Here is a 23,526-nt window from a genome sequence, read left to right on the forward strand (position 1 = left end):
GCACACTACTCGACTTGTATTTATTTTCTACAACATTTTCACCAGAGAGGCGGAGTCTTCCCTCTCCCAGGACACCTCCTCCAGCCCGTCTAGGGGAAGCCGGAGGCCAAAGAGGGCTAGCCAAGAGACATGGTCCCTTCAGTGTCTCCTGGATGATCCCCTGGGCCTTCTTTCATTTGGATGTCTGGAAAACCTCCCAAAGGAGGCGTCCAGAGTGCATTCTAAACCGAGTCTCCAGTCAACACAGCCGATGATGTGGAGAAAAATTGGCTCTGCTTGGAGCATCGCACTCTTTGAACCACTCGGACTTAGGTTGTGGCTCGCTGGCGAGCACTTGTTTCCAAGGTTTCTCCTCGTAGAGCCAACCAGGCCAAGTCTGAATGAGTTACGCAAGGCTATCCCTCCAATAAACCCAAAACCTGAAGGGGGAACCAGGAGGGACAGTTGATTAGAAGAATGAGTAGCAGTCAAAGGTGGTTCACGAGACCCTACAAGTAACAATGTCTTTCAAGCTATATTTTAGGTGATGCTGTGGAAGTGTGTGGTGCCTGGGCTTCTCAGAACCAGCTAGACTGTGAGGGAGCTGACAATCCATCGATTCAAGGCTTAGTCAAAGTTGTCTGGTTTGTATTTTTCTTTCAGCAGATGATATGGTTCTGTTGGTAACTTCAACCCATGGTCTTCAATTTGCACCCGAGAAGTCTACAATGGAGTGCCATGTTTACTTCTGGTTGGATGTTCAAGTCTATGACAGGGGTTTTTGTCAGTTTAAAATACCAGATACTGAACAGTTACCATCCATCACTGATAATCGGAGTAAAGCTTTATCTGAATCTGACAGTCTTACTCCATAGTTTGTAACCAAAAAAAGATGTTTATTGCTCTGTCTCTGAGTTTCATAGCTCAAGCAGAGAAGATATCTTCTTGTTATCAAGCTTGATCAGCTGGTTGAGCTTTCCAGGCCTCCACCTATGGTCATGTGAAATGGATCTCTGCAGGATGGTTTGACTGCTGTCAAGATAGAGCTTGGAGTTTAGTCCATTGAGGCGGTTCAGGCATCTGATCAGATCACTTTCCCTACACTTACTCTAGCTCCCTGAACAAGAGCCTTAAAGTTGTAGGGAAGTCATATTTAAACATGGTTTAAATATGGTCTGCTTTTATCAGACCATATTGTCCCGAAATTTAGAACATTTCTATTTTTAAAAAAATCCTGTCTTAAAATCTATGGGTTTTTTCGTTATTTTATGCAGGCCAGTTAGTTATACGTCAGCCTCTAGACCTAAATTCGGCCAATCATATATCAACGGTCATCTGTCAATCCAATTTTTTTGGTCATAGCATCTTGATTCATATGTCTAATCCAATATACGCAACGGTTCAAAAAAGAAATAAGAATCATTTACTTTACCATTGTTCACGGGGATGGACGTCCGTGTCTTCGGCAGGCGTAGAGCAAACATAACTGGCAGCGTTGCGAGGCAAGGGCTCAAACATGTACGGCTGTAAGCCTTCTACACCAAACCAAGCCTCTGTCACCCTGGTGTCCTCTTCCACAACAAGTTCGTCCCCATATTCCTCTAATAAAGAATGTATTACGGAGGAGACTCATCCACCACCTCCGACAAAAATCTCTCCTCCTCTTGCATGTTTCCGCTGTCCATAGCATTCCTTGACAGTGTCGTTGGTAAGTGCTACTTGGTCCCAATGTAATTTCCCATTGGGAACCTACTAGCACTAAGTTCCTAACTGGTTAGCAAGATGCTTCCGAGACACTGGCCACAACCAAACTTGCACTGCAAAAAAAAAGTTGGATGAACTCAAAATTTCAAGGCAACAAACTTCGATAAAATTTTAAGTTGGCCAATTAAACTTAATATATTAAGTTTTGCTTTTGAGTTTGCTCAAAAACTCAAGAAATAAGAGTTTGCAGAACTCTAGTCCATTGGATTGAACTCCAACTTAATGATTTACGTATTACCAACTCACCAAACTGTTTTAGAGTACACAACTTGCTTGTTTTGTTGTGCTAACTATTTTTATTGCCTCAAATGTCAATAATTTATGTTTTCCAGTTTAACCAACTTAAATGACTGTTTTAGGCCAAAAAATACAAGTTGGCTTTTTTGCAGTGTGCTTGCGAACTTTTCGCCACAACAATCCAGCCCCCTTGATAATCGACCAATAATATTAACTTTATTCACTCACTTAAAGTCGGAAATGCAACCATTAGAACAGTCGTTCCCCTACGACTTTAACCCCAGGTTTGTTCCCAGGTGCCGCACAGTGGCAGCCCACTGCTCCCCAAGGGGTTAAACACAGAAATTTAATTTCTCCATTATGAGATTGCAAAGGATTTTTACAAACATTGGTAGATCATTTCTAAATCTTGACTCATCTAAAACCCTCTTCTAATCCAATGCTCCATCTGAACTTTGCTTAACTGACAGCAGGGCACTATACGCAGGACCAAACCTTGGTTAGGCCAATGAGAGCACACAGATGGACCAGAAGGAAATAAAATGCACGCCTACTAAACCTGTGAAGCTCAAAGTGCACTGCAGAGGTATGCAGAGGCACTGTAAGACAAACATGCGAGGAACGAGTATACGGAACATATCCATGCTTTCATGCTGCAGTTTGATAACTGGCCTTTTTTGTTGTTCTGTTTCCTCATGCCTCATGCTTCCTGCTTGTTAAACTCAACCCTACAGTCACCACTCAGACCCTGTGGCAAACAGCAACACTTCCTTTTAATGCTGATGAGAACTAATAACTCATTAGGGCGCATGCCGATGGTATCATTAGACTAACTCTGTCCCTTTCTTGTATCATGCTTCAGAGCTGGAGATTAAAAAAAAGAAAAGAAAAAAAAACACAAGTTGGAGTTGAAGTAATGTAGTGTTGCCTGGCAACAGCAGTGAAAACTGGTGGTGTCTGAGATTCTTTTTTAACTTTCTGTTTGTCCTCATGCACACTCTGTAATTGTACCCAGCAGAAGGTTTGGAGAGACAATGCTAAGTATTTGTTGAGGCATACTGGCATCATGCATCTCAGCAAATAGCAGATTTTATTAATAAGCACCATCACCACATGTGGAGTCCTGCTGTATTGAGATATTCACAGGAAGTTTGGTATATGTTTCCTAGCCATAATGGTGTTTAGATGAAGTGCAAATTAGGAGAGGATTGAGAACCCAATGTTGTTTATTTTTCTCCCTAAATGGATGCTTTGGAGTCTAGGGACCTATGGGGAGGAAGAAATCACCAAAAAACGAAATGAACTTTGTTCTTTTGTTCCAACAAATTGTCCTTTCTGAGAAGCCTTTGTGCTCCAATGAAATTTATTCCATGCACTCTGGCGCCATCTACTGACGGCCTATTTTTCCGACCCACGTTGGTTCATTTGCACATTCTGTGGGAGAATAATGATGCAGCTCAATTTTGTGAGTGCCACTGAGGATCTGAAAAAAAATATTTATTTCAGAAACACAAGTTACTGCAGAAGTAGAGACAGGGATATGATTCATTCTGCTTTCAGCAACAACTGTCTACATTTGAGACACAGCAAAGACAGCACTGGAGACAATAATAATGCAACTTTTTGGCATTTACTTAATCATATTTAGTTACTTTAAGATTGTTTTATGTCCTACCTGGCTAACATGAAAGAATGTGTTAAAGTAACCGAATATGATTAAGTAAATGCAAAAAACGGTTGCATTATTATTTTTTTTTTGTGTAGTCCTAATTAAAACACAAACATCAAGTCCTTTGGTTTGGCTGCGTGGGAGTGACCAGCTGCCTCAGAGAGACACCATTCCAATCAGAAGGGCAAAGATGTTCAGGGAAAGCTTTGAACTTAGGCAAAGTTTTTCTTGAGGAAGTTTATGAGTCCATTAGTGGACGAGTCGTGGGAGTGGACCTCCGTGGTGTCCTTGAGTTCTTGCTCAATCTTCTTTGCAAGCTGCTTTCCAAGTTCGACTCTGTTAGTGGAATAATAGAGGAAATGAATTAATTAAGTTTACTGATGCTACTATGTATAGTCAAGAGGAGGTGCATTTCAGAAAATCATGAAAAGTTTAAGATTTGTTCTCACTTGTTTCAGAAAGACATTTATGCTTTAGATTGATGGATAAAAAAAATGGTAAGACTTGATTCACTGTATTTTATATAGGAATGGCTCACAGATAATAAAATACAAAAAATCAGCTCTTGGAAAATCATAAATGTTCTAAAATATCAATGGAAAGGAAACTTTACACTGACAGGAAAGGTCTGGCTTATGAAATAAATGTTCAGCTCTGCACTCAACACTTGCTTTGGGCTCCTATTGCATCAATTGTTGCATCACTGCAGCATGGAGACATTCACCTTTTGGGATATTTTGTAATGTGGGCAGCTGTCAAGTTTTGAAAATGAAAACAGCATCTGCATTAAGCTTGATGCAAAGAATTCATATGATGTCCTTTAAACTCCTTTAGTAGATTGCTCTGTTGCTCTTTCTGACTGATTTTCTGCAGGGTTTAACTTTTCATTGGTCATAACCATCCAAATTACAAGAAATAAAGGCTTATTTATTCTGTGTGTAATAAACATAAAAAATACACAGTTTGTACCTTCATAAGTGAGTGACAAAAACTGGAAAACATTTTTAAAACAGTGCTCTTTGAAATTTCTGTACAACCTGGAAACTGAACAGTAGGATACAATCATCTTCATTTGTTGCAGATGTTCTCTGCCCACTGTTTGCTTTATTTTTGCACTGAAAACCAGGTCATACTAAATACACCATAAAACATAATAATCTGTGAGAATTAATTAATTGAATCAAAAATCCAATCACAGCATTTTTAGGAATGTGTATTACAATATAATCTATTAACTTGTAATTTTATCAAAAAATAAATAAGAAAATCTTTGTCATTTTCCTTCATAAAAAAGAAAAGCTTGCCTGGTTTTTATTGGGCAGTGCTTGATGTTCTTTCATTTTTAACCTTGCATTTCTTTGTGCTGAGTTAGTGCAAGAGCTGAGAGCAAAAAAGAGCAAAAAAAGAAGAAGATTTTCCTGATGTAATTTATAGGAATGTTTCTACAGTACAACGATAAATACTGCTTAGGCCTTATTTGACCGGAGAAATTGTTTGCAAACACATCAAGCATTAAACCTACAGTAAAGCCAATAATTGTTATTTTATTTTCGCCTTCCTGTGCCAGATGTACTTCTGCATTTTAGCAGATGGTACTTTATATCATCTGCGTGATGCAAATACTGTAAAATGCCTAGATATTTACTCTGGCTGTAAAATTAAGACAAACCTCCCAAAACCAGTTAGAACTGCTCCAATAGAAATGTGCAAACTACACTATCGTAAATAGTAACTTCAGGATAAAATATACGTTTGCTCAAAGCTTGAGCATTAGAATGACATGCAAACTCAGGTTTCATTTAACACAGGCGTTGTGGGTTGTTTTGATCTGGGTATATGAAGAAAGAACAGAAACTTACCCCCACTGGTCAAAGCTATTGATCTCCCACATCACACCCTGGACAAAGATCTTGTGCTCATACATGGCTGCAACGAAACACGGATTGAATATTATAACACTTAAAGAAAGAAATGTACCATTAATTGCATGTTTTTTATGTTTTGCCTGAACAGATGACATAATATAACAGACTGACTGTTACCACGCAACTGTGTGCTCATGTCCTCACTGAACCCCTTCAGGATATTGCAGCAGCTTCGATTCATGCAGTTGCTGCTTTCAATATTCTGCTTTCTTAATGGAACAGTTGAGCGATTTTAAAAAATGTGAAACATTCACAACATTGTTTTCATTTCATTCCAAAATGTTCACGTTTGAACCTTTTTTCCACACAGAGCCACATTATTACACCAAAATCATTTTACATATTTCATTGCTATTTTATAAGATGTATGGAAATTGGAAGACAAAACTTTAAAAGCTTTTTGTTGTCCTTCATTTTTATTTCTGATAATGTTGCTACCAATAAAGACTTTCTAATATAATTTATGTCATTATCTATGGTTCCTCCAGAACTATTGCATGTAAAAAAAAAAACAACAACTTTTTTTTAAAACTATTTATACTTTAACATTTTAATCTTTATATTTGGATTGTTTATACTTAGCTAGGTTGCCTTAATGTTGAACTATTTTTGCATGAATACAAGAAATATTTGTAATATTTAGGTTTATCTTGGTAAGTTTAGATCAGATCCAGGAGGAAAGCCTAAAAGTATTCAAGATGGAAAATAATAGATCATGAAATCATAAAAATAAAATCAATAAGAGAAACAAACATGAGATATGAAATGTGATCTAATAAATTATGTGACAAGTATGAAATAACTACATGTAATCATTTACTTATTCATTTGTCTACTTAGTGATATTGTGATCAGTAAATCTCACCAATAAGTGCTCCAAGTGTGAAGGGTGTCAGCTTCTTAAAGATGATGGAGTTGGTCGGTCTGTTTCCTTGGAATACCTGAGTTGATCACATAGAGATCAATTATACTAAAATCAATGCATTTGCTTTGTTTGATTAAGGCAAACGCTAAAGAGTCTTCAGGGGGATGCTGATTCACATGCTCTCAGTGTGGCCGCAGGGAAGCCTGTGTCCCGTTGTAAAATATTTTATTTTAGAATAATCATCTCCTTTTTAAAATAAATGGCACATTTTCCTCCTATAAGTTTACCTTGTGAGGTAAAATTTTCTCCAAAGCTTCTCCACTGAGTCCGCTTGCCTCCAGCTCCTTCCTGGCCTCCTCTGTTGTTTTACCCTTCATCAAGGCTTCTGTCTGTGCAAGGAAGTTGGCCACCAATATCTAAAAACAGGTTAAAATCTATTTTAACATATTTCAAAATTATTACTTTGTTAAAATGTTTTTTTTTTATATTTCAACAACAAATTGAAATTAATACACTTTCAGTAGTCAGTATTAACAGAAATGTAGGTTTATTGGGCTATTTTAAGTAATTTATGTAAGAAAATGTATGTATACAAGAAAAAACAATGTTGTATTAGCTGCAAAACAGAAACCTAGAGATGCAAATTATAGATATAATCAGTGTTGTGCCTGAGCGCGTTCATTGAACGAAAGTTCATGAACTCGTTCATATTTTGGGCGAACGTGAACTGAACGTACTGCATTATTTCCTGGTGAACGTTATTGTGAACTCGTTCATTCTGGTGTCTGTGAACGGCACGCTCTCTCAGTTCAACTCCGTTCAATAGGTTGCCAGATTTCTATAAAGCCCTCCAGGCGAAACCCCAGCTAAATCACACCGTAAACAAGCCTTAATATGTAGCGGGAAAAACACCCAATCTGGCAACAGCAGCTACCAGTGTTTTTTTTTTTATATTTCAACAACAAATGCCGCGTGAGTCATCAAAACAAAATGCAGCATGGAAGCCACAGCAGCGTGGAGGCGACTTAAAACAGGTTTATGACCAGGTGTTCGGTGAAGATGATGGCAACAAGTTTGCCCGCCGGCTTTCAGTAAAAAAATCCGCACTTCAGTAACCTTAAATTCCTACCTCAGCCTGGTCCCTCAGTTTGTGTTAGTAAAATCTTCTTGAGCGGAGGTCTTCAACAGGGGATCCGCGACCCCTAGAGGGTCTACGGAGGTACTGCATGAGGGTCTGCATGGTTAGTTGATATTTTTATATTCCCCCCCTGCATTTTTTTCCCCCACTAATTGAAATGTCTTTAAATACTCATTAACATGAAATCAACACACTGTAGTAAACAGATAAATCGAGACAAAAGATGTCTTTCAGTCATCAATGCTCACATTCAGCGACACACAGGAGCTCTTTCAAGCTGGGCACCGTTTCCTTCACAACACCTGTCCCATCAACCAGGAATCAGAATCAGAAAAACTTTAATAATCCCAGGGAGAAAATAATTTCTTTACATTACTCCATCTGTAATAGAGTGACTATAGGACACAATTTCATACAATATATATAGTTAGGGGGTATCGCTCCATCTCGCCATCAGTTTGGGGGTCCTTGGTCTGGAAAACATAGAAGACCCCTGTTCTTGATGGTTTTACTATCCATGTAACTTGTTTGTTAAACCTGCCTGGTATAATTTTCCAGGATTCCAGTATTCCTTTTTAGTATGTATTGAAATGGAATTTCAAATGGAAAAAATTATAAAAAAAAAAAAAAAAACATTTGCACCTTAAAGACTACTTTCCTATTTTTCTTTTAATAATTACTTATAAAAAAGACCATTCAAGCAGCACATTTTTCCTGATGTTTTTGAGAATATACTGTAGGGATGAAAGCTGCAGCTGCTACTAGTGTGAAGTGAATGGACAGCAACAAAGCATTAAAGCAACAATGGGGAAATGCTGTCCCCTCAATGCTAATGTAACCCCTGGTTGGAAAAGGATTCAAAACTGGATATGAAGATGAAATCTGACGCACAGTTTCAGTGTTACAACTGATAAAATAATTGCCGTCTGTGGTTCTACAGTAGGCTATGGTGTAATTGAGCAATATATGAAAAAAAAAAAAAAAAAAAAAGAACTATGAACTAGTTCGTTTTTTGGAATTGTGAACTATGAACTGAACTAGTTCATTTTAAAATGTGTGAACTGAACTTTGAACTAGTTCACGTAGAAAGATAACTTTCCCAACACTGGATATAATGTTATAGGATACTAAATAATCTTAGCATATCATCTACAAATGCACTCTCTTTGTTTTAATCGGATTTGAACATATTCTGGGACACCTTGTGATGCAGGTTGTCTCTGAGTGGATGCTGGCTCTGAGCCGGGATCAGGAAGTCAGCTGGGACCATTCGTGTTCCTGCAATGAACAAACCAGAGTCAAGTAACGACAAACCTTTTCTAAAGTATGTCCCATTATGAACACGGTACTCAAACACGTTTGTCAAATTTTCAACAATAAAATATCCAGTGAACAGGATGTAGTTGGTGTATTTTTCTCCTATAATACATTAAATCATGAGGTTTACTGTAGTAGAAGTTCTCACATGTACTTTAAAAGTTGACTTTTTCACAATAAGCTCTTAATTTTATATATTCCAATAAATAGAGAACAATATGTCGATGCTAACAGCACAAGGTTGAAATGTTGTAATAATAAAACTGGTGTACAGGAAGGTTACATTCAAGGCTACTGCTTTTTCGTTGTGCATTAATGAGCTAAAGGAAAGCTGCATGTAGATGTTTCGCAGATGCTTTCATATATGTTCCAACTAAACAACAAGTAGCTGGGGGCTTAAAAGAAAAAAAAATATGGCATTGGTTTAGGAACCAATTCCTGTCTTTAGATGCCCTAAACTGCAGAGTATTCTTTAAAGCACTTTGCATTTTATTGTTGCTGTTGATAAAAGCGAAAAATAGATGAGTTCAAGTACTGTGTTAAACAAGTGTTATATCAAAACAAGGTCTGTAACATTACAGCAACATAATTAAAAAATGCAAGGATTTCACAGCATCTATTGCAGTGAAATATAGCAAATAATTACATAACTGAGCTTGACACTGCTTGATTGGAAGGAGCTGTTTCTCTATGCCAAGCTGAATGGAAAAGATAAGCTACATGCATCACTGATTCAAAGTACTAATATTATTTTATTGTGATAATTTTTACAGAATATTTATTTGATGAAATAGTTCATATTTAGTTAGCCATTAAATGACATTGTTGACCCTTCTCACAGCATCTGCTAATGGAATAGGAAGAGGCTAAGGTGAGTCTGCTGCAGTACATGTAAGGGTTCTGCTGCATACTTAAGTAAAGTTGATTCTCCTCTTATTAGTGGTCTTTAAGCACCTGGACAATGGATTTCCTTGTTTTAGCCAAAGCTTATAAAGTTAATAGCGCTTTGGACGTCATTACTTTGCTTAAAATGGCTATTAAAAAAAAGCACCCAACAAGTTTGTATTATAAGTCTATTAGGGTTTAATATGGGAAAATGCACAGGTGAACACCTAAATAAAGGCTGCCTGCAACACATGGGTCTATCAAATACTAAAACTATCTTTGTCATGTTTGAGACCTTTGCTAATGTTTGAGTGGAGTTGAATGCCTGACACCTTTATGACATCCCTTCATCACTCTCTCTCCCCTCCTCTCTTATCTTGCCATGTAGGCCTCACACCAATCCTCTTACTGTTACTGTGACACTGATAGCTGAATGACTGGCTGTTGAAGAGCCAGTTTCCTCCCAGTTCCTTTGCATTTTACAACGTTTTTAATGACTAGAAATTTTAATTTATTAAAGTTCATTTAATGAACGTTTCAAAAAAAAAAATGTAGTTGTTGATAAATATTCAATTGGGATAACATTAACTTTACTTCAGAGTAATTTGTTGAGGGGGGGGGGGGTTAATTGTGCAATGACTACTGATTCTCAGTAAATTTATAGTGCAAAGCTGCAAGAAGGCAGTATGTTTCTTGTTGAAGCCACAGAAACTAACACACTCATTTATTCTTATGTGCAACATGATGGTGGCAGAATCATACTGTGATGAGACTACGTTTAGGAAAGCTAGTCAAGGATAAGATAAATAAAACTGGAGTGGAAAAAAAAACAGGCTGGGGGCTCCAAAGACCATCATGTGAAAAAAATGCACAGTGGCGCAGTTTGTAGCACTGTGACCTTGCAGCACGAAGGTCATGGGTTTGATTCGCTGTCTGTCCACACTGAGTGCATGTTCTTCCTATGCATAAGTTGGTTCTCTCTTGGTACGCTGGCTTCCTCCCACAAACCAAAAACATGAGTGTTCAGTTAATAGGCATCTCTCCATCATCATTAGGTGTGAGTGTGCACAGTGTTACGTCTCTGTGATGCACTGTGACAGACTGGTGACCCCTCCAGGGTGTACCCAGCCTGTTGCCCATGGAATGCCCGCCCCAACGTGACCCTGATGGATGAAGCATGAGAAGATGGATGGATGGATGTCTTCATTTGTATTAATTTGACTATTTATGTTGTGAATAGTAGTGGGTAGCACTGCTGCCTTGCAGCAAAAAGGTTCTGGGTTTGATTCCTGGCCCGGGGTCTTTCTGCAAAGGAGTTTGTATGTTCTCCCTGAGCATGCGTGGGTTCTCTCTGGGTACTCCGGCTTCCTCCCACAGTCCAAAAACATGACTGTTAGGTTAATTGGCTTCTCTAGATTCTCCTTAGGTGTGAGTGTGTGCGTGAATCGTTGTTTGTCCTGTTTGTCTCTGTGTTACCCTATGATGGACTGACGACCTGTACAGGGTGGACCTCGCCTCTCGCCCGTAGACAGCTGGAGATAGGCACCAGCACCCCTCGTGACCCCAATTGGAACAATTGGACAACAATCAGATAATGGATGGATGGATGATGTGAATACACAATAAATTACTGTCAACTTGTACATTACTTTCACAATACATGCTGTAAAAATATAGGGCCTTATTGTAAAGCTGTATAGTAAAATGCTGTAATTCCCCTGAAATGTATTGTACAATCACAGTAATATAACAGTATACGGTTATGCTTCTACAACAATGTATTGTAATACAACAGATATGAAATTATAGTAAATAGCTGCAGTATGTTTCATAGTATATTGCTGTAATCCTCACTGTGAAAGTCATACAAAACGTATCCCATATTTTTTTTTTATTCACATATAGAAATGTTGCAGGGTGCACTCTCAGACTTGAGGACCCTGCAGTGGATAGTGAGGGGACCAAAAAGGATTATCTGTGTCCCAAATCTCTGTCAAGGATTAGTTTCAGAGACGCATTTTATTCAAAATTATTTATTTCATATGTTTCTTTTTTGTCTTTTAATGTTGTTAATTTTTTTTCACAGAAAAAAATCCAAAGGAATTAAATTGATTTATTTCTTCCCATGCCTGGTTTGTTCCAAAACAGCTCCTGGTGCTGCTAGAATGAAAACTTCCCACATATTGAATTAGACTGTATGACAGTAGTCTTTGTCTTTTTTTTTGTTTTTACCTTGATGGATGAGCTGGTAGAAGGCATGCTGTCCATTGGTTCCTGGCTCCCCCCACACTATGGGCCCAGTATGGTAGTTCACTCGAGCTCCATGGTTGGTGATATACTTTCCATTCGATTCCATGTCTCCCTAAATTATAGAAAACTTTTATAATCATTGCATATTTTAAGAGATCCTTGATTATAGCAGGATTTTAATTATACTATTTTCCTTCCTTCTATAATGTCTAAAAATCTGATTATGGTTTCTAGATTTTGTTTAGATTTTGGGGGGGTTAGCTTTGGTGGTAATCATTTAGATTTGGTCTTAAGTTTTATGTGATTATATGTCTTTGTTGTTGCCATATTTCCTTTACCTTTTCATTCATCATCAACAATATTCCATTAATCCCTTTCAGTGTGTATACAGCAGCCATTTTTTCTTCAGGTTCATAATGTCACTCTTAATGTCCTATTTGATGTATTCTACCAAGCCTTCTAGGTGCACCAATAAATCTACCAGATGTCAAAATAAGTATTTCGGCTTTGATTGAAAATAAGCAATTTAACCATAATAAATTCATATTTAGATTTTTCATTTTGTTTAATGCATGAAATCATAAAGAATCCCTCCATTTGCGTTCCTTAAAAATATCAAACAATAATATTTGTTTAGATTATTTAGATTTTTCTAATCAAAATAAAAGAAGTTTAGGGAGACAGCCTTTGTACTTGTTTCGTATTTTATCCAGAACTGCTAAATCTATCAAATAATTTTCTGGTTTGATTTATAATTCATGGTATTCTGTCACAAAAAAAGTATTGATTCCTACTTCTTTTGCATTATTCTTTAATGTTAATACAGAGGTTTAGGCTAATCAGACATCTTTTTTTCTTATGACTATCATCCTTAATACTGTAGGTAGAATAACTTGTTAGCGCCGCCTTATTATCCTTTATAAAAAGAACACAAAAAAAAAATAAATGAAACAACCTTGCTAATTAGAAATGAGGTGTCAGCATTAAGGGACAAGTATTTGTTATTTTCATTAATTTGGTGTCTAAATTTTGCAAACCTTTTTCTTTTTATCTGCTCTGAAGTCCACAGATTGAAATTTGCCTGTGCCTATATCTGGTGCAGTGCATCTCCTCTGTTAATATTTCAGTATATAGGCCTGAAATAAGCTAAATGAGAAAAAAAAAATATTGAAAATCTATCCTTGATGCCTCTGAAAGAACAGACCTGTTGGAAGTAGGCAGTAAAACGGTGCATATACTGGTCGTAGGGGAGCATAGTCTGTGTCTCAGCATGGAAGAAGTTAATGTACCAGATGCCCAGTAGCGCCAGTAGGACGGGGGCATTTTTTTCCAGGGGAGCAGATCTGAAATGTTTGTCCTGCAGCAGAGAGAAGGAAAAGCTATGTTTGCTTTGTTGTTTGGTAAAAAATGCCTCTATTTATTATATATTCAAGAGGTGATGGGCTCACTGAGGTGCTCCTACCATCCAGTGGGCTCCTGACAAAAGTTTCTCAAAGTTATCAAAGCCTGATGGGAAAATGTAACAGAGAAGTTGTAGAATTAGAAAAACTCCAGCATATCAGCAGAATCCAGCATGAGCAGAATGTTAAGTCTGTCTGGCAGCCTGACAGTGTTGGTTAACACAGCACTGCAGCTGAGCTGAATTATTGATGCTAGTATCGAACAAATCCCTTTAAACATCTGTGCAGACATTTGTGCATTCAGCAGAATGAACAAAAACACTGTAATAACTGTGCATCAGCCTGCCGTTGTCACAGCTCAGTAATGAGCATTGTAATTATCCATTACGTACCAATATGCAAAGCAATGGCCATTCCAATTGCTGACCACAAGGAGAAACGACCTCCAACCCACTAGAAGAAAAAAGAGACATGAATAAATTTACTTTTAAACTTATTTTTAAATCTCAATAATCTAGAAAATCATATAAACTTAATTGATTTCAATTTATAAATTGAGAAATCCCACATAGACATTTTTTTAAACAGAATGATTTTTAAAATGTCTTTTTTAATTTTTATGTTTTTATCTTACAGCTAACAGAAAACCAAATCTAACTCCCCATTGAAGAATTAGAAAATGATGTCCATTCAAACCAGAGGTGGTGTTATTGTGGCCTACACAATCAGGGAGAACACTGCTGATGTGACAGATAAAGATTGTTAAACACAGAGTAAAAGCTGGCAGATCTTCAAGAATGGGAAAGTTGAGTGGAGGGAAAAAGTGTGAGGTGAAACAGGGAAGACCGAAAGTCTGGAGGGAGATTCGGGTTTGCTCAGTGACCAAAAGTTTTCTTTTCAGATGTGAAAGAAATGTAATGGAGGAAAGTGTCATGTAGAGTCTAAGTTTAAGTGCATAATATTGCATACTGCGCATATGTGACGCAGCTTTGAGTTCTATGCACGCAGCGCGTGATGTACGTCAGTCACTGAAGCAGTCTGTACGTGCTACGTCATCAGTCGGTTGTGTCTGTGTTCAATAAACTATTTTTCGCTAGAAAATACTGTCGTCCAGCGAGCGTTACTTGAGACGTAAACGCCACATGGTGTCAGAAGACAACTGGATTGGAGCTGTGTAACGTCGGACGTGAAAAAGAAAAACAAAAAAAAACGAAGTGTGTATCGCCATGGCAAAGTTTAACCCACCGGAGCAGTTCGACTTCTCTAAGCCCGAAGCGTGGCCTGACTGGAAGCTACGATTCAGCAGGTACCGCGTAGCTTCACTGCTCGCGGAGGAGGAGGAAAATGTGCAGGTACATGCATTGATCTATTCCATGGGAGCGGAGGCAGAGCACATATTCAAGGCTTTCACGTTTACTAATGCAGCAGATGCTGACGTTTACGACGTTGTAATGGCTAAATTCGACGAACATTTCATCCCGAAACGAAACGTGATTTATGAACGCGCCAAGTTCCACTCAAGAGCTCAACAACCAGGCGAGAGCGTGGAAGCATTCGTAAGGCAACTGTATGAGCTAGCTGAAAACTGTGACTTTGGAGCACTGAAAGAGGAACAAATGCGGGACCGCATAGTGATTGGAATTCGGGATAAACAAGTGTCACAAAGACTGCAAATGAAAAGTGATTTAACACTGAAGACTGCCATTGAAACAGCCAGGCATTGTGAGTTGATTAAGTTACAGAATACAGACAGGGGGCACGGCGCAGAGCACGTGGACAATGTAAAATCCGTGAGGAAAACCGAATATAAGAAATTCCACAACATGCCGAAGGGAAACAAAAAGACAAAGCGAGGAGCATGCACGAGATGCGGGCGTAATCATACGGAGGCCGAGCAGTGCAGTGCAAAAGGCAAAAAGTGCATGAAGTGTAACAAAATTGGGCACTTTGCAGCTGTGTGTTACTCAAAAACTGTACAAGAGGTTACCGAAGCTGGTGATGATGAGACAGTGTTCCTGGGCTCAGTGGAGCTAAAACAAACGGATGCACCACTAGCAGAGGATGAGCCACCATGGCGCACCACTCTAGATGTAGCAGATACGCCAGTGTCATTTAAAATTGATTCCGGAGCGGACACCTCAATTATGTCTGAAGCCACATACGAAACACTACGGAGCAAGCCCAAGCTCAGTGAAGTGAAGAACACCCTCCAGAGCCCAGGCGGTACGGTGGCCACACGGGGCCAGTTTTTAGCTAAATTAAAGGCTAATATCAGCGGGCAACTGCGAAATTGCTGCTTCAGAGTAGTTGTAGTCAAAACAAATGGCGACAATCTCCTGAGCAGAACTGTGGCAACCAGACTGGGCCTAATTAAGTGCATAGATGAGATCAGCACATTCAGTGGCTTAGGGACACTGAAAGGAGCGCCAGTGAAAATCACGCTTAAAGAAGGCGCAGAGCCATACAGCATTGCCACGCCACGGCGAGTACCAATTCCACTACTCCCCAGAGTCGAAGAGGAGTTAAAAAGAATGGAATCTATGGGCATAATAGAAAAGGTTACTGATCCGACTGAATGGTGCGCGCCTATGGTACCTGTCATGAAAAAGAACGGAAAAATAAGAATTTGCGTAGACCTGAAAAAGCTTAATGAAAATGTGAAACGTGAAAAGTTTATTTTACCTACCTTGGATGACATCATGCCCAAGCTAGCAAAGAGTACCGTGTTCTCCAGCTTAGACGCCGAGAGCGGGTTCTGGCAAATTCCTCTGGAAGAGGACAGTGCACGTCTAACCACCTTCATCACGCCCCTAGGCAGATACTGCTTTAAGCGGCTACCGTTTGGGATTACATCGGCGCCCGAGATCTTTCAGCGAAAGATGTCGGAACTACTGCAAGGGCATGAAGGGACAGTCGTGTACATGGACGACATTTTGGTCTGCGGAGAAACACAGGAAATTCACGACCAGAGGCTAAAGCGAGTAATGGAGACCATCACCGCTGCAGGTCTACGTCTAAACAAGGACAAATGCAGGCTTAGCCGACCGGAGCTGAACTTCCTGGGACAAGTCGTGACCAAGGATGGCATAGCCCCTAACCAAGAGAGGGTCAAAGCCATAACATCCATGGAACCACCTCAGAACGTGAGTGAGCTGAGACGGCTACTCGGTATGGTGAACTACTTAGGCCGTTACCTACCAAACCTCTCCACAGTGTTACAGCCGCTCAACGAGCTACTCAAGACTGAGCGAGATTGGTGCTGGGGCCCCCAGCAAGACAGAGCGTTCACCGAAGTGAAACGGCTGATCTCAACAGCACCAGTCTTGGAGTTCTTTGATCCGGCAAAGCCAACCGTCGTAAGTGCAGACGCAAGCAGCTATGGGCTCGGAGGAGTCCTCCTACAGAGCCATGATGGGGCCCTGAAACCTGTTGCGTTCTGTTCGCGTACGTTGACTGATGCCGAGAAGAGATACGCTCAAATAGAAAAGGAGTGCCTCGCAGGAGTGTGGGCCTCTGAGCGTTTCTATCAGTATCTTTGCGGCTTAGAAAGATACAAGCTACTTACAGACCACAAGCCACTGGTGACTCTAATCAACTCGAAAGACCTCGACACCACACCAATTCGCTGTCAGCGCCTGCTTATCAGATTAATGAAGTTTAACCCAGTCGCAGAATATGTTCCAGGCAAACACCTAGTCGTCGCCCTATCTAGGCAGCCAATGGCGGAGACCGACCTAGGTGACCTAGAAGCGGAGGTGAAAGCGTACGTGGACTCGGTGGAAGACGACCTGAGGGTGAGGAAGCCGATCATCCAGCAGATAAAGGACCAGACAAGAACGGATGCTGAGCTCCAGTGGGTCCTTAAGTATGTCCAAAAGGGGTGGCCTGAACACTCGAAGAGCGTAGCTGTCAGAGCAAGTGCCTACTTCAAAGACCGGGGCTCACTTAGTGAGGCCAATGGATTGCTGCGACATGGTAAGCAGATTGTGATCCCTTGCAGTATGAGAGACTTTATGTTGCAGAGGATTCATGAGGGCCACCAAGGCCTTACCAAGTGCCGAGAACGGTACAACGGCGCTGTGTGGTGGCCGGGCATCGCCAGTGACGTGAAGAAGCTTGTGATGTCATGTAAGCATTGCAACATCAACAGACCGAGCCAAAGTAGAGAACCGTTGATCTCCACACCATTGCCAGACCTACCATGGCAGAAGCTCGCACGAGACCTGTGCGAGTTCAAAGGTCGTCACTACTTGATCGTGATAGACTATTTCTCCAGATGGCTTGAGATCCTAGACTTACCAAAGACAAACTCAGAAACCGTCATACAAAAGCTGAAAAGCATCTTCACACGCTACGGGATACCAGAGGAGCTTATGACAGATAACGGTCCTCAGTTCTCAGCCGAGCAGTTCAGAAACTTTACAGCTGAGTACGACTTCCAGCACGTTACTTCCAGCCCTCACTTCCCACAATCCAACGGCATGGCCGAACGAGCTGTGAAGACGGCGAAGTGGATTCTCAAACAAGATAACCCTCACCTAGCTCTCCTGAGTTATCGCTCAACACCAACAGAGCCGACTAGGCAAAGTCCAGCCAAGTTGCTAATGGGCCGAGAAATCCGCACAACACTCCCCGTACTCAAAGAGAGCCTGCGGCCAATGTGGCCTAATCTAGAGACTGTCAAGGAAAATGACGCAAAAGCGAAACAGTCCTATGAGAAGTACTACAACCGCAGGTACTCCGCCAAGCCTCTACCACCACTCTCCATCGGCGATAAAGTCAGATTGAAGATCGACGGAGAAAAGGCTTGGACAACGGCAGCGACCGTGCAGCGGCAGGAGGCTGCGCCGCATTCCTTCACACTGGAGACGGAGAGAGGCGACACCCCACGACGGAACCGGCGCCACATCAGGCCGATCAACCAGGAGCTGTCATCACCACGACAGATGGATGTTCATCAGCCGACGGATCAAGATGGACAGCGTGAGCCAGCAGAGCAGGGCTTGACCACCGCCGACGCTCCTGCTGACATCCCTGGTTCTCCTGAACACCCTACGCCAGTCGTCACCAGGTTTGGTCGGATCGTTAAACCAAACCCCAGGTATGCCACTTAGTTGAGATAATGAACAAAAGGGCAGAATAAATCCCTTCTCATCTCAAGGGACTGTGGTAAGTCCACCCACACCCTTAGTTACTGTTCTGAAAAAAAAAAGACAAAGACAAAAAAAAAAAAAAAAGAAAAAAAAACAGAAGAAACTTATAAAAATGTGTTGTTTTTTTTTTGTTGGGCCTGTGGAAGGTTTCGTTTATCATATAATGGCTAAGGTGAAGTGGGTGTACAAGATTAAGCATACAGTTTAAAGTTCGGCTAACAGTTTATGTTTGTATAGTGAATGCCTACTATACTTGAAAGGGGGGGGAGATGTCATGTAGAGTCTAAGTTTAAGTGCATAATATTGCATACTGCGCATATGTGACGCAGCTTTGAGTTCTATGCACGCAGCGCGTGATGTACGTCAGTCACTGAAGCAGTCTGTACGTGCTACGTCATCAGTCGGTTGTGTCTGTGTTCAATAAACTATTTTTCGCTAGAAAATACTGTCGTCCAGCGAGCGTTACTTGAGACGTAAACGCCACAGAAAGGTAGTGATTTGGGGAGTTTACTGGGATTTTATTAAATCAAATTACCACACTTTCAAAAAGTACCATTACTTGGTTTAGGTATTCAGTTAGTTGTAACCTCGGTGGGTGTTGAAGCAATGGCTCCAGCTAAAGTCCACGCCTTTTGAATGGACTGGGCTTTGTAACCCTCTCAAAGTTAAAGTTTTCTTTGTTTCTTCTGCATCAATGAGTTCTTTCCTTCTACTCAACGTTTAATTTATATGCTCTCACAAAGGAGGTCTGGCCAGCTTTTCAAACAATACTCTTTTTTTTGCAGTTTACCCTCCTCCCAATAAATAACAGTCTAGTCAGCTGGAGAACTCTAACCTGATTGTGAAGACAGGAACATAACAACAATAAAGCAATGCTGTTTTATTTATTTTCCATTGTCTGATGCAATATTAGCACTCTATAAGAAGCATCAATCATTTTAGCATGAAATCACTTGAAATAATATTAAAAATAATTTTATCCATATGAGTTTTTTCGCTTAATTCCTGAACTAAATATATATTTTTGCCCTTAGGGGTTAAAAATATTGCATGCCTCCACTTATTCTCTGTTTTAAAGGCCTCCTTGGAGCAGCTTCCTTTTAATATACCGACAACGCAGACGAAAGCAACTCTATGACCTTTTGCGTAACCTCTGCAAGATGAAAGGTCACTACCAATAATAACTGAACCTGAAGAGAGGGGCTTCTGATTACCCAGCAGCTGCTCTCCTGAGCCTCTGTCCCACCTACTTCACAGGTCAAAAGTCTAGTGTATTTATAGCAGCTACTCAAATCCCCCCAATTCCAGCGTTGGAATGAGAAGGGGAGCAGCTACACACGGTGAAGGCGTTAAAGAGCACTCACATCCCAGAATTCAAACATGTTTTCCGTGTCGATGCCGAAGTCTTTCACTTTGGGCTGCAAGGAGGATAGGAGATAAACCCGAAAGTTGAGATGCAGATTTAATATGCTGGAGATTGATGTTAATGAATATATATTTAACTCACAGCATTTGTGGAGAGAGCCACGAAGTGTTTGGCAACAGCAGCTTTCTGTTGGTGCAAGGTAAATAATGAGGGAGGATATCAGTTATTCTGCATAAAAAAACAACTTTTACCCATCTATCCACTCACATCTTTGGCATGTTCCAGGAACCAGGCTTTGGCTGACTCAGCATTGGTGATTGTTTCTTGAGTAGTGAACGTCTGCAAAACAATGAGGGCTTCTTAAAATGCAAAGTCATATCTTGAGTTTCCTGATCTTACACTCATTGAAGGTTTTTTGCTCTCTAGGTACCTTGGATGCGATGATAAAGAGAGTCGTCTCAGCGTTGAGCTTAGCCAGGGTTTTGGCGATGTGAGTCCCGTCAATATTGGACACAAACCAAACGTGGGGACCACCCTTTGAGTAAGGCTTCAAGGCCTCCGTCACCATCAGAGGACCCTATGGTTAAAGCCAGGGTGCAAAACATGTACTCAACTTCATACCAAACGCAAAATATATGAAATTTTCATATTCTTTAATATAATAAAGCAAAACAAATTGAAACAATAGCATAAGGGAAATGAAAACAAATGCATGGTGCAAAGCTGCAAGAAGGTAGTATGTTTCCTGTTGGAGACACAGAAACTAACACACTAACTCATTCCTATGTGAAACATGGTGGTGGCAGCATCATGCTGTGATGAGGATACCTTTTAAAAAGGGTAGGAAAGCTAGACAGGGATAGGATAAGATAAGATAAGAACAAAAAGTAAAAAAACTGCAGAATTTGTTTAACCCTTATCACTCTTCACCACTATGCACTATATTAGTCTATCACATACAATTTCCGTATGCAACATTACAGTTGTGTTATGAGTTGGATAATCCAGGGAAGACTTATTATGCTTTTGAGAAAACTAGCAATAGTTCACAAAGTAATTGGAAAAGAAAATATTAATAATCTATATTCTCCATAAAATATTAACGTTTAATCAACTATGTTGGATTTTGATCTCAAAATTAAAGTGCTAACAATTAATCAGACATTCATTTCATTAGTAGCAAGATTGTTTAAAGCATGAAGAACTAAATAAATAGATAAATAAATGAACTAACTCTTTCTGAAGGCTCATGCCGCTCCATATGAGTGGCGCCCATGGTAATGAGCCATATTACACCAATTAAAAAACATCACTGTTGTCAGACACTATTCTGATTAAGTTGTTCCACTTACGAGGTCTGATCCTCCGATTCCGATGTTTACAACATCTGTAATGGCCTTTCCTGTGTATCCTTTCCACTCCCCGCTGCGAACCCTCTGCAACAAACAAACCTACTTAACACAAGCACCACTCATGAACTAAACTTTAAAAAATTCCTGTCCGACGACTGGTTGCACTCACGTGACAAAAGCCTTTCATCTTTTCCAGAACCTTATTAACATCCGGCATCACATCCTTGCCGTCAACCATGATTGGAGTGTTGGAACGGTTTCTCAAAGCAACATGGAGCACAGCGCGCCCCTTTTAAATGCAAAACACCGGCAGATAAAGATCAACATACAAATGATTATCATCTGTCATTGTAGAAGAGGATATAAAGATTGTTTGGCTTCAATGTGCACCTCAGTGAAGTTGATTTTCTCTCCAGTAAACATCCTCTCTCTGGCAGCTTCAATCCCTCTAGACTTGCCCTAAAGAAAATAATAAAAAGGTAAATAATGTTAAAATTGTAGAAACAAGCAACTGTTGACCCAGGATCAAGCCAGTGCAGAATGAATGTTTGCCTCTACATGTAGCTTTAAAAGTCATTCTAATGATAAGATGATAAGAGCTTGAATTACCAGATCAATCAACATTTTCATGACTTCCTCTGTGATTAGGTTCTTTGAGTAATCCAGAAGAATATCTCCATCATCTGTGGTAAGTTTAAGGCTGCAAGAAAAAAAGAGACAATGACCAGAACGACAAAAAGGACACTCATACAGCTTCTCCATATTTGCTGGTAGAATCTGACCATTTTAAGGTGACAGACATACCTGAACTTATTGAATCTCTCTTTATCAGCATCAAACATGTGCCTCATATTAAGGTTCAGGGCATGGGCAGTGTACCAGTCCTGCAGCTTTTGAAAGTTGGGGTCCTGAGTGAGTCCCATGCTGTCCAGAGGAGGGAGGCTCGCCGTGCTCTGCTGTGCTCAACTGTCCCGGCTAAGTGGGAGCGAGCAGGTCTCGGACAAAACTTTATGAAGGTCCTACAGTCTAGATCTAAGCTGGCCCCTCCCACTCCGAGACCTGACACACCAGCTGCTGCAGTGTTTGACACTTCCACACGAAGGTTAGAGGTCAGCAGCAGTCTGACAATGCAGTGGCTAAAGTACATATGCTTATTTCTTTTTTTAGACAAACAAATGTTATGCTCTTTGGTGGGTGTGTTGCAGAGCCGAAATGTCTCTTTGTCATGAATAAGATGCTGTAGATATAATGAATCAAACACATAAACCTTTTATATTCGTTTTTTGTAGGTGGATAATGCTAACCTGTTGTTGTGACTGTGATCCTTTTAAAGCTTTAAAGAAAAAAATAAAATATATATTCTTACTTTTCAAATTGGTTTTATAAGTCTATTAAAGTTTACAGAATGTGACTGTTTCAAAAATCTCATTTAAAAGTATACATTTCTTGTGATATCGCTCAGTATAATTTAAAAAGCATGTTTTAAATGCCTTCTTAGCCTTTTTTTCTTTGTATCTCTTCAAACATCTTTCTCACCTTTGTCACATTCTGTTCTTTGCACTCATGTCCCCCTCTAAAAAGGATTAACATGTACTCTAAAAAAAATCATAACTTATGTAGTTGTTTATTCAAAATGAAACTATGCATATTTATTAACATGAGTACAAGATGAGATGTACAAATACCACATTTAGCTGTTAAGGCATGTTAATCATCAGTCCCATATCAGGTGAAATAGAAAAATATGACAAAAAAAAGCAAAAAACATAAAAAAAACTATTTAAAACAGGTAATCACAAGAAAACTTAACAAAGTGTTAATAAAATCAGTCATGCACCTAACAAAGAAATATATATTTATCTTCAAAAAAACATGTAAACGATATACGATAAACTGATTATTCCACTAAATTAATTCATGTTTTGCCTACTTTTTACTGATTCAGAGAAAGTTTTTCAGTTGCAGGATGTTACTGATTTCACTGGAGACGGTGTTCAAGGTGTTTGACGCTATCACACAAAGTGAAAACTGGCCCTAACAGCTTTTTCCTCATAAAACGCCACATTCTTTCTGCTCTTGGCTCATGTGCCTAAACTGTTTTTCAATTGGATCTATTCTGACAAATATCATGAAATTATATCGTCACAGCTAAGAAAATATATCTTTTTTTGTTGTTGTTGCTTTTTACTTAGATTCTTTAGAGGTTTTTTTTTTTTTTTTTTTTTT

The 23,526-nt window shown here is 39.8% G+C and overlaps 1 protein-coding gene across 1 annotated transcript; it reads right to left on the bottom strand.

Annotated features, from left to right (window-relative positions):
* Positions 1 to 3,441: 3,441 nt before the first annotated feature.
* Positions 3,442 to 22,299, bottom strand: gpib (glucose-6-phosphate isomerase b). Its single transcript, XM_038282622.1, has 18 exons — positions 22,105 to 22,299; positions 21,910 to 22,000; positions 21,691 to 21,759; positions 21,470 to 21,589; positions 21,301 to 21,384; positions 20,379 to 20,525; positions 20,216 to 20,287; positions 20,090 to 20,134; positions 19,947 to 20,000; positions 13,822 to 13,882; positions 13,492 to 13,535; positions 13,234 to 13,386; positions 12,012 to 12,141; positions 8,779 to 8,855; positions 6,727 to 6,855; positions 6,440 to 6,515; positions 5,509 to 5,575; positions 3,442 to 3,985 (listed from the first exon to the last, which is right to left on the bottom strand). Exons 1-18 carry the CDS (start codon positions 22,221 to 22,223, stop codon positions 3,862 to 3,864), a joined length of 1,662 nt encoding a protein of 553 aa, XP_038138550.1. The 5' UTR covers positions 22,224 to 22,299; the 3' UTR covers positions 3,442 to 3,861.
* Positions 22,300 to 23,526: the final 1,227 nt, after the last annotated feature.

This window comes from Cyprinodon tularosa, unplaced genomic scaffold, assembly GCF_016077235.1.
Source record: "Cyprinodon tularosa strain WSP-4 unplaced genomic scaffold, ASM1607723v1 ctg186, whole genome shotgun sequence".
NCBI lineage: Eukaryota > Metazoa > Chordata > Actinopteri > Cyprinodontiformes > Cyprinodontidae > Cyprinodon > Cyprinodon tularosa.

Bases quoted from the DNA above. Each gene is read 5' to 3' on its own strand.
- gpib (XM_038282622.1), bottom strand. From the start codon at position 22,223: ATGGGACTCACTCAGGACCCCAACTTTCAAAAGCTGCAGGACTGGTAC. The intron at 13,883-19,946 runs GTGAGTGCTCTT...TTTTTCTTCTAG, and splicing joins ACATGTTTGAATTCTGGGAT to TGGGTTGGAGGTCGTTTCTC. The intron at 13,387-13,491 runs GTAGGAGCACCT...TCTCTGCTGCAG, and splicing joins TGTCAGGAGCCCACTGGATG to GACAAACATTTCAGATCTGC.